Source organism: Cinclus cinclus, chromosome 3 (assembly GCF_963662255.1).
Source record: "Cinclus cinclus chromosome 3, bCinCin1.1, whole genome shotgun sequence".
Classification (NCBI taxonomy): domain Eukaryota; kingdom Metazoa; phylum Chordata; class Aves; order Passeriformes; family Cinclidae; genus Cinclus; species Cinclus cinclus.
The window spans coordinates 61,098,722-61,109,648 of NC_085048.1; the positions used below are offsets into that span (position 1 = coordinate 61,098,722).

Below are 10,927 nucleotides of genomic sequence, written 5' to 3' on the forward strand. Positions count from 1 at the left end.
CAGACCAAGACAAGCACTCCAGAAAGTCAATAGTCTAGTGTTAGATTGCTCCCTCAGGGGAATGGGAGATTTGCTTTCAAATCTCTGCTGTGTCTGGTCTAGATCCATACTCCAAACCTGGGAGCTGAACCTGAATTTCCCACGTCCCAGGTGGGTGCTGTAAGCACAGCTCCTCTCAGTTCAGAGAACACAGCTAGATGGTAAATTTGCATAGAGAAATCTCCCATAACTGTCTTTTTTTTTTTTTTGTGGGGTACTTTTGCTTCCAAACGCTTCAAATACACAGAGCATTTGGAAAACATGTGCAAAGTATAAGGGAGAGCCATTACCTTGAAAGTGCCACTGTGTAAATAGGAGAACGAGTTCTGAATGGCTGCTGTGCTGAGGACTTATTTTGATGTCTGGGCAGTCTGTACATATCATGAACAGAGAGTCCAGGAACAGATAACACCCAGAATTGAGTTTTTTAGGGGTGCCTAAATATCACGTGGAAAATTGGAGAGATGCCTATGTACCTCTCAGGCCTTGAGTTTATTTGAATTTTTCATTTTCTAAAGATACAAGAATCCACTCTAATTAAAGCAGGTTTTGAGGCCAGTGGTCTTGATGAGTCAGCCCTGTCTGTTGTGGTGTTTTTTAAAGCTAAAATCTATTATCTGCAGTGTAGTGGAGTTAAGAAACACCAAAACCTTTCTTGAAGAGTGAACTTGGTTGTTGTCCTTTAATTACATTAATCTCTAATCCATAGGAAATCTGACAAAACATATGAAGTCTAAAGCACACATGAAAAAATGCTTGGAGCTTGGAGTATCAATGACATCTGTAGATGATGCTGAAACTGAAGAAGCAGGTATGTCAAAATGATTTAATTTAGTTGGAATGGCCTCATGCCAACTCAAGTATGGAAAGTATGGAGTCTGCAAAAGATTCATTGCACTTCAGCACAGTGATGGGCATGGGAAAATATATTACAAGCATTTGGAACATTTTTAATTGAAAGTTAACTTTTTAATAAACAGGAAGTAAAAAAATAAATCCTATCTAGTTGTCCGGGTTATACTTTTTTACATGAAGAGGCGCTAGAAATGAAAGTATGGCCTGTTGTGATCTGTCTCATATGGGGTTCCCAATCTTTCCACTTAAGATGTGAGAGATGTCAACATTTAGTGAAGTTGCAAGGTGGTTGTAGGATGAATTTGCTTTCATATTTCCTTTCAAGCACAGAGTTTTAAGGTACTATTTAAAAAAAATATGGCTTTCATCAATGAGGAATGGCTTTATGTAGCCATTCCAGATGACAAGCATCCAGTGATGGCAATGAGTGCTGTGTGGGGAATGGTTGTGAGAGGTGAGATACATGCTAATCATTTGGATTTGCTGTGATTGTTTCAGAAAATATGGAGGACATGCAGCAGGAGGCAGAGAAGAGCAGCAACCTGGCAGGGTTGTCAGCAGAGCACCAGTTTTCTGACGCAGAGGAATCAGATGGCGAGGATGGCGATGACAATGATGATGATGATGAAGATGAGGATGATTTTGATGATACTCAGGGAGACTCGACACCAAAAACCAGATCAAGAAGCACCAGCCCGCAGCCCCCTCGGTTTTCCTCCCTGTCAGTGAACTCGGCTGGGGCATCGCAGGGGGCTTCCCCAGAGGGCTCCCTTTCAGTGGGACACTCTTCCCTCATCAGTTACTTGGTCACCTTACCTAGCATTCAGGTTACTCAGCTTATGACACCGAGCGACTCCTGTGAAGACACACAAATGACAGAATATCAGAGGTTTTTCCAGAGTAAGAGTACAGATTCAGAGCCCGATAAAGACAGATTGGACATACCCAGCTGCATGGATGAGGATTATACGCCTTCGTTAGATCCCAGTTCTTCTCCGAGGGACCTCTCACCTTCCAGTCGACAATCGTCACCTGGCTACGATTCTTCACCCTACAGAGATAACTCACCAAAGAGGTATTTAATGCCAAAAGGGGATTTGTCACCCAGAAGACATCTGTCACCCCGACGAGATATTTCACCCATGAGGCACCTTTCCCCGCGGAAGGAGGCTGTGCTGAGGAGAGAGTTATCACCAAGACGGGACATGTCACCAAGACGTCACCTATCTCCAAGGAGACCCATGTCACCAGGGAAAGATGTGTCTGTTCGAAGAGATTTGTCTCCCAGGCGAGAGAGGAGATATATGGCCTCTGTTAGAGCGGCATCTCCCCGGAGGGGCTTGTACCATAATCCAGCATTGTCCATGGGTCAATATTTACAGGCTGAATCTATTCCAGTGGGACATTCAGTAAGTATGAAAGAATATTTTCATTCCTCTTGTCAAAAGCTGTGCTTTTACTGAATTTGTGCATTTCAGAAATCTTTGCAGCTTGGTAGAAGAAGAAGGCATAAACGTTGAGCCTTGGCAGGAAGTCCTGGAAGAAATGCAAGAAATTTGGAACAGACAGGGACCAAGTCAGGATGCTGATTCATTTAGATGCACTAGAGTCAACTTGCACTAAGGGACGAGTGTTCACTTGATAGAACCCTGAGTAGCTCCACCAACTGCAATGAAATTAGGCTGGTTTGTATTTTCTGCCTCCATATTAATTATATTTATTATATAATAATATATATATATATAATTTTTCAATGGTGCCGGAAGCGTACATGGTTTGTGAGGCTTGCTTCTGCACTGTAAAATATCTTGCACTTCACAGACTCTCAGGAGAGATCAAAACAAGATCAAGGCTTAAAGCCCTGTTCCTATGGTATGGTGCCTATCACTGAGTGTATGGAATAAAAATGTTAAGATAATGGAGCCTCTTAGAAAAGCAGAGTACACACTGAAATCAGGATCTCTGGCTGGACTTTAAAGGATATTGTTCTGTGAGAGGAGCAAGCAGCTGTCTGCCCCACAGAAAGTGCCACAACCATTTGGGTGGAAGTATGCAAGGCTTGCACAGCTGCTGTCTGCTCTTCCCTTTTGGTAAATCAGCTCTCAGAAACTGCCAGATTGGAACTTTTGACTATCCCTAGCATTCACAAAGCACTCCCTCCACAAATAGATTACATCTTCAGAGGTAAGGAATGTTCTTGCTAGGTGTGAATTTATTTATTTACTATGCTTCCCTCACCATGTTGCTGTTGTGGCTGCCCTCTCGCTGCCTGCCTGTGTGTCAGTTCAACCTGTGCGAACTGTGACAGTCTCAGATTACCTCAGAACTCCTTGCTCCCTGCTCTTCTCCTGGCTGGCCTCTTCTCCCTGCTTCCCCATTCCCAGTCTTCTTGACTCTCCATGCAGTCTTGTGGTGTTCCTCTGTGGAGGAGAAGAATTGAACCCTGAGCTCATACAGTCAGCATCTCTCAGCTCTGGTGTGATTTTCTCTGTAGAGTCAGGCTGATGTGTAATCTGCTCCCAGGAATGGAGTGAGGAATGCACCTGGGCAAAGATGGTTGGAGCAGGGGTGGACCAAAAAGATCTGAATTGCTGCCAGCCTGGCAGGTCCAAAAGTGATTTCCCATCATTTTGGGGGTATAAAGGAAAGCTGCAACTTGAGTGGCCACATTTATAGGAGAGAGCAACACAGGTACTTCTCCCACATCTTAGACATGGCCCCATGACCTAATAAGTTGCTCAGGAGAGCACTGGAGAGGGGTGACTGATTAAATGGTCCTTGAGAAAGGGCATTCTGAAGCCCTGCTTCACTTTCACAGGAGTGATCACTGCACAGCTGAGAGAGTACGCAAATCCCACCTGCAGTTCTACTGACTACACAAGGAAGCATAAGTGGGTGAAGAGTCACCAGCTTAAACAGTCATGGTGTCTTATTATCAAATGAATGGGATTATATGGGATTCTACAGCTGACATTGTGCAGGGTGCCCCCAGTCCCTCATACCCCACATGAGGCACGCTGACATCCTGTAGTAAAGATTTTGGATATGTAATGATGCTAGCAAAAGTGTATGCTAACAGCCATCCTTGGCCATCTGACAGTTCTTGCTGTAATATTTTTCTTATGTGTTATGCACACCTTCCAGCAAGGCATCTAGCACATTGTGAGCACTCTTAGCACTTCTCACTCCTTCTTTTGAAAAATCTACCATGCCACATGGACATCTAAAGCTTACCTTCTTTTTGAGGTAGATTCAGGCATGTGGCTGTGGAAAACACAATGTAAAAAAATCAGTTGTCTTACAGAAAGCATCAGTAATTTGATGGCATGTTGAGCGTTTTGAGAGAGAAGGCCAGACCTCAGCAGAGTCACTACAACCTCAATACAGGAGGCATCACTGTTTGCGTTAAGGCAAACTTAGTGAAAAAAATGACAAGTGAGGATGATTGCCCATTACAACAAATGACTGCAGGAAGGAAAGATGGATTCCTCATCTCTTGGTGCCTTTCTGGAAAATGTACCTTAGCCCAACATTAGACAAGCTTAAGTGAAACACAAGTTATTATACTCAGCATGTGGGAAGACAAATAACACCTGACCTTGCTATAAATGAAAGCAGTCAGAGAAGAAAAAGGAATAAAGGTCGTTTTTCACTTTTTAGAGTAGTGAAATCCAGCAAACCAGAAGAACATTGTTAGCAGCTGCATTGATGATGCACATGCCAGCTTACAATCCTTAGAATGCTTTAAGATCTGCATTGGGTTCCCAGTCCTTGCAGGAATAAGGGCAGTTTTGGGCTTCTAGTGCTTGCAGTTCCCAGAAGAGGCCAGTTTTCTTTCTTCTCAACTGAAATTGGTGTATTTCCTCTAGTCTCTTTGGCCAGTGCTGGTCTAGTTGCCCTTCATCTTGCTTCCTGTTGAATGTCCATGTCTTGAGCAAAACACTTGTAAAGTGCTCTGGCATTGAAAACACCACATAGAAAGCAATTAAAATTATTTGTTTAGGAAGTGGAGAAGAGCATGGTGATTTTTTTTTTTATTGTATAAAAATAAAAGAAAATATGCACTTCTTTCCCTTTGGCAATCAATAACAGGTTACACTCTTGCAACAGAGTGCTCTCTCTAAAGTAGCCTGAATCTGTAGTGTATGCTGGGTTACACTTGGCTTTGAAAAGTTAAATAGGTGTCTTCAAAATTAATGCATTATATCTTCTGCTCTCTAAATAAATTTGGGATCTTCTCTTCTGTCAATGCCAGAGGTTTCTTTCCTTACTGAGGAGGCCGATGCCATTATCGAAGGGCTCAGATTCTTCTTCCCAGTCGTCTTCTGCCAGTCCTGAGAGAAAGAGAAGGAACAGGAAGGCTTCATTAGTTCACCCTGAGTGAATCACTTTTAGCATTTTAATTTGGATCAGACATGTATCTTTGTCATCACATTTTTTGTGCTTTGATTCACATTTTCTGATCAGTCTTGGAGTAAGTCAGATGGAATTAAAATGAAAATGTGCACCAGGAGGGCAGTAGGCGCACTTGAACTGAGTGGCCATTCAGGTGACTGCAAAGAGGCCACATAGGGCTAATCTGAAGCAACCTTCCCTTCCAAACCCACAACACTTGCATTACAAATGTGGGATCCAGCACAAACTGTTTTTACTCCATTCCTGCTTGTCCCAACCCTTAGTGCACCCTGCTACTTCCTAGTGTAAACCAGAACCTTTGCTTCTTTCTCCACTCCCAGGATAAACACAATGAGATTGAGAAAGTGGCTTGGTGTGAGTGGTACAAACTTGTCTCTCACAACTATTTTAGCTTCAAGGCAGTAGTGGATTTTGCTTGTGTTGCCATCTTGTTGCTCATCTCCTTAATTTTGAAGTCAGAATCCTGTCATGATATATTCAGAAAGACTGAAGGGAATTAGGCACCTACCTCTATGACCACTTGAAAGTTGATAGGACTGAAGGTCCTTTGATCATCCCAAACATGGATATTAAATCCCTTCCCAAACGCTCACTACTTTATTATCTTGAGTGAAATGCATTCTTTTACAGAGAGCCAGAAACTTCTGAATTCCAGGTAAACTGTAAATAGGTTCACTGGTGCATCTGAGCTACTGTGGTGCATTCTCTGTAGGGCTGCAAATTGAGCTGATCCTGAAAGTGAAGGCCACACCGAGTTATAGTCACTTTATTACGCATCATGTCTTTCAGGAGGCACGTTGGTATTATGTTCTGTTACTGATTTTCACTATAGAGTTCAGAGTTTTCTGAACTTTTTTTTTTTTAAACTTTAAAAAACCTCTAGTATATTATGACATGCTAATCAAAGAGACTGTTTTCCACCCAACTTGTTTTTTGCAAGCTGTGGTCTGAGGCTGCCCAGAGGATTTCTGTGAAGGGTGCTTGGTTTTGAAATGTGATCTTTCTCTTAATCTCCCACAGCCTGATTTGGATGATGTACCAGATACAGAGTAAACCCTATCTCATCCCTGAGACATTCTGGGGGACTTGTGAAGCTGGATGTGGCTTTGCTCAGGGATGTGATTTGGCAGTCTAGCTTTGTGACCAGGTCAGAGCATTTAGTGAAAAGCTGCTGCAGAATACTGTTGCTTGGGAAATTATATGTCACCTGGAATTGAAGGGAAATATGCTAAACTGTAACAAATGAGAATTACTAGGAAATTAACTGGATTCCCATCACCTGACAAAGGGAAGAGCTCGGCTCACAGCACTGCAGCAACCCATTCTGACTGCACTGCAAAAAGATACCATGACTTCCTGCACTGTGCTCTGTGATCTAATACTTGCCCTGTCAACTGAAGAAAGTTTTTGGATTTTCAGGATGCTTGTCGAAAAAAGACAGTCTTTCCCTGTGAATATGTTTATCTGCTTGTAGGAATGAAAATGCTAGGTATTGGTAAAGGAAATAAAATCAGGGTAAGAGGTAGGAACAGTTACTAGTGATTGTAACCATTTCTGTTATCTGTTTCCAAACTTACCTGCCATAGCTAGAGAAAAATAATCCAGTATGTGCCCAGCCAGGCTTGGAAGGTATCCAGTGACATGCACACACTGTCGCTGTCTATGTAAAAATAGGGCATACAAGACATATATTGAATGATGCTGCTGATCTTAAAGCACACAGCAGTTTCTGTCATGTTAGCCTCTATCCAACAAGGACAGTCTATTGCTCTATTCCCTTATGAAGCTCTGGAAGGGTAAAACAGGAAGCCAGGGTCTTTCTCAGTTAGATATTTGTGTGTGACTAGGTTTATTCTTTGACGAGTTTTACTCTTTTATTTTTGCTCAATTTCCCTTAGCCCAAGTTCACATCAGGTGTAATAGTAATGAATGTCATGGTGTAGGAAGCACCGAAAAGGACAATATGACTGAGAAACTGGTTGACAGACCAAGGATGGAAAAAAAATTATGGGGCAAGCAGCTGTGCAGAGGTAAAGTTAGTGATAGGAAGGACTGACAGGGTAGGTGACCTGTCTTGTGGCTTGGCAACTGCAGTTTATTTTGTGTAGTTTTCCCCATTCAGCAGCATAATGTGCTGTCACTGTGCTTTCTTATGACAGTTTCTCTTTTATGAGATTCAAGCGTCTCACTTTTTGAGTAGGAAAATTCCCAGCATAGATTAGTCTCTGAATAATATCTCTAAAGTTCAAGTCTGATGATTATGGGTCACCCTTTCCTGTCCCAACCTTGATTTATATTAAACAGGACAAAGCATCTGAGCACGGTGAGATTGAGCCCTTGGGTTGCACAGAAACTGAATCTTTAATTGCCCCCTAAACCAGCTGCCTGGGATGGGATCAAGAGGTTGCTTAATGCCTTGAGAGCTAGGATTTCCCAGCAATGAAATGCTGCCACTTTAATGCATTGGCATTTAGCAGCACAGTCCTCAGGCTGCCACACCAAGGCTGTGGTAGAATTACAGCTCTGGGGCAATTGATCCATGTTTGGTCAATTTACGGAGCAGAGATGAGCATTTTCATTCTCTTAATTTCATATGAGAGTCCCTGAGAGTTGTGTGGCCAAATCCCACATGTAATTATGAAAATGTCATCCTGCACTTCTGTCATCATTACTCCTCTGGTCAGCAATAAATGATACTTAATCATCAGATAGTAAACAAATTTTAAAACTTAAGAATGAAAAAAAAAAATAGAAACCCAAAAGCCCAGGGCATATTTAATACTGAGTGGAGATGGAGCTATTTATTCTTCCAAGACAGGAACTAATGGGAAGGCAGTGAAAATGTCAATATTGCAAGATTGGCTTTTATTAGCCGTCACAAAATCTCCCATTCTTCTCAATCCCATTATGAGTGGGTGAGGCTCCCTGGGACAGAATCATCACTTTTTCCTCACAGCTGATGCCTGTGCTTTTGTTATTATTTATTGTTTACACTGCAGATAAGCCAGAGGGGTGCTCCATTGTCTCAATGACTAGAAAAAATTGTGTCTTCATTGCACAGAGACACTTGAAGTTGCATGGAAATACCCATATGCTTTCACCAAGGATTGGGTAAAGCTCCCAGGGAGCAAGTGCCTTCTGTGGGGCTCAAGAGCAGATTTTTCAGAAGGCAGTAAATACATGCTGTCAGATATTCCCTGTTACACCAATCAGTGGTGGTGATCTAGGGATGTTCAGATGTGTACTTCTCTGCAACAAAGTTTAAATGCCAGCATAGTTTTCTGAAAGAGAGGGTAAGATGGATCTCCTGGCCAAATTTCTCCTGGGGAATGAGAATCTATCTACCCCAAATTCTTTTCAAATTTCAGTTGAATATAATATCCTCCACTTCCTGACCTAAATTGCTGCATTGTGTTGCTGAACTCTCTTAACTAGCCACTGCCTTTCACCTCAGAGGCATGAGCCCTGAAAGGCTGAGCTAAGCAAAACCTTCTCTGTTGTTTGGATATGCAATTAGTGGAGTTTTCCAAATGCTTTGGGATCCATCTGGATGAAAGGTGCTTCATGAATGGGAGGTTGTGTAGACAGGAAAGCAGATAGGTGGTTTGGCAGTCAGACAAGAATTCTGCTAGTAGCAGTGCTGACATCTCTTTTTTTTTTTCTTCTTGTTACAGAGAAGGGGGTTGTCTCAGGCACCTTACTTCAACATATATGGAGAAAAAGGAGGCATGGAGCACCACAGGTCTAGCCTGTTCCCCGAAGGTCCGAGCGACTACGTCTTCAGTCATCTTCCATTACACTCCCAGCAGCAGATCCGAGCACCTATCCCCATGATGCCTATTGGGGGTATCCAGATGGTCCATTCAATCCCGGTGGCCCTTTCAGGTTTACATTCTCCGTCCACTCTGGCCCTGCAGAGGGAGGTCTCTGAGGAGAAGCAAAGAGGAACTGCGGAAACGCTTACAAAGGAATCGTATAGTATTTCTAAGCACCATGAGAAACGTACCTCTCCGCACAGCTTGCACCCCGCTGCTCCCCCCAGCGCCCCTGCCTCGCCGCTGCTGTTGCTGGCGCAGAGCACATCCGAGGACAGTGTCGTGGCTACCGAGAGGGAGCAGGAGGAGAACATACAGACTTGTACAAAAGCCATAGCCTCTCTGCGAATCGCCACAGAAGAAGCCGTTCTGCATGGGGCGGAGCAGCTGCAGAGGCCTTCTGAGCCTCACCAGAAACCCTTAGAAAGTGCACATTTTAGCATTAAACACTTTAGTGGATCTGAGCCGGGCCAGCCCTGTGCCTCAGCCACCCATCCTGACTTGCACGGTGGTGAACAGGACAGTTTTGGTACATCACAGACTGCGCTAGCCCATCCCACCTTTTACAGCAAGAGCTTTGTGGATGTCCAGCAGCTGGGCTTTCACAGCAGGAGCGAACCCCCATCAAGCACACAGGAAAGGAAAGATCCGTCATCTGAGAAGAGCAAGCCGCATTGATCTGAGATGCATGGAGACTTTCACCCATACATTTACCCCACTTTTTTTTTTTTTCTAGAGCTAGAAAAAGTATTCAACTTTACAGCATGCCTGTTCTAAGTTACAGTAGTTTGCTATTATATATACTTTTGTTATATCAAAAGAATTAGATAAAGTAACAAGTCATCATGAGCCTGACCAAAACTAAATTTGAAATTCTTATTGGGTCTGGTACTTTTAAATTGTACAGATGTTTGTGCCTTTTCTTTACTTTGCTTATATTCTTATAAGCATTTTTTTAGCAGTAATTTGTACATATTTTAGAATTTGTGTATCTGCTTTGTAATAAATGTAATTTCTTTCCTTTTTTGGACACTTGGATCTAAATGATGTAAAACAGAACAGCATCAATATATGTGAGGTTGCACTAAAACATATTTTTATATGATTAAAACTGAACAGCTTTTATGTACAGCTCTGATTCTGTAATACTAATATTTATTTACTTTGTTTCATAAATTGTAAATTTTTTTCTTAATGTCGTGGATTGCTTTTCTATGTGAAGCATGGGATTTACTGTTGCGTAATTAGAACAAAATGTATATTGTAAAACAAGATATTTAAACTAGAGTATCTTATCTTATTCTGCACTTATGCATTAGTTAAAAAAAAAAGATAAAAGATGTATCAGTCAGTTCTTAACTCTTGTAATTTTTTTTGTCTCTTGTTTGCTGGATTGACTATAACTTAAGTGCTGATTGTGATTTTAAACTGATAGTACCGTAAAGCATTAAAGTAAAACAATGTGCTATTGTGAGTTTTTTCAAAGCTTTATAAAACAGTTATAAATATATTAAAAGTATTTGGTCTTATGTGAACATGTTGATCTATATACTCCTTAAAAAGCTATGGGAAAACATTCCACCCCATGTAAATATGAGCATCACTGGTGCCATCTGTGTAGCTCACCGGGACCGGTAAGGTTTGCTATACTGGTGCTTCCAGGAGCTGGACCGGGGCACTGCCGGCTGCCAGAGGGCAGAGTCCAGCAGTGTCCTGCCCCACTCCCTGGCCCCCAGCAGCAGGATGGCGAGGCCCCTACGGCCGCATGGGGCTGGGCGAGGAGCTGGCGCCCTGCTGACCCC

General features: G+C 42.5%; 1 protein-coding gene across 10 annotated transcripts in view; it reads left to right on the top strand.

Moving 5' to 3' along the window:
• Window positions 1-10,660, top strand: part of HIVEP2 (HIVEP zinc finger 2) — a 135,121-nt gene extending 124,461 nt beyond the window's left edge. For all 10 annotated transcript variants that reach the window (XM_062490076.1, XM_062490083.1, XM_062490075.1 and 7 more), the window contains 3 exons: window positions 749-850; window positions 1,393-2,303; window positions 8,985-10,660. In XM_062490076.1, coding sequence (XP_062346060.1) covers window positions 749-850; window positions 1,393-2,303; window positions 8,985-9,803 — 1,832 coding nt within the window. In that variant the 3' untranslated portion in view covers window positions 9,804-10,660. The remainder of the gene's footprint in view (window positions 1-748; window positions 851-1,392; window positions 2,304-8,984) is intronic.
• The last annotated feature ends 267 nt before the right edge of the window (window positions 10,661-10,927 follow it).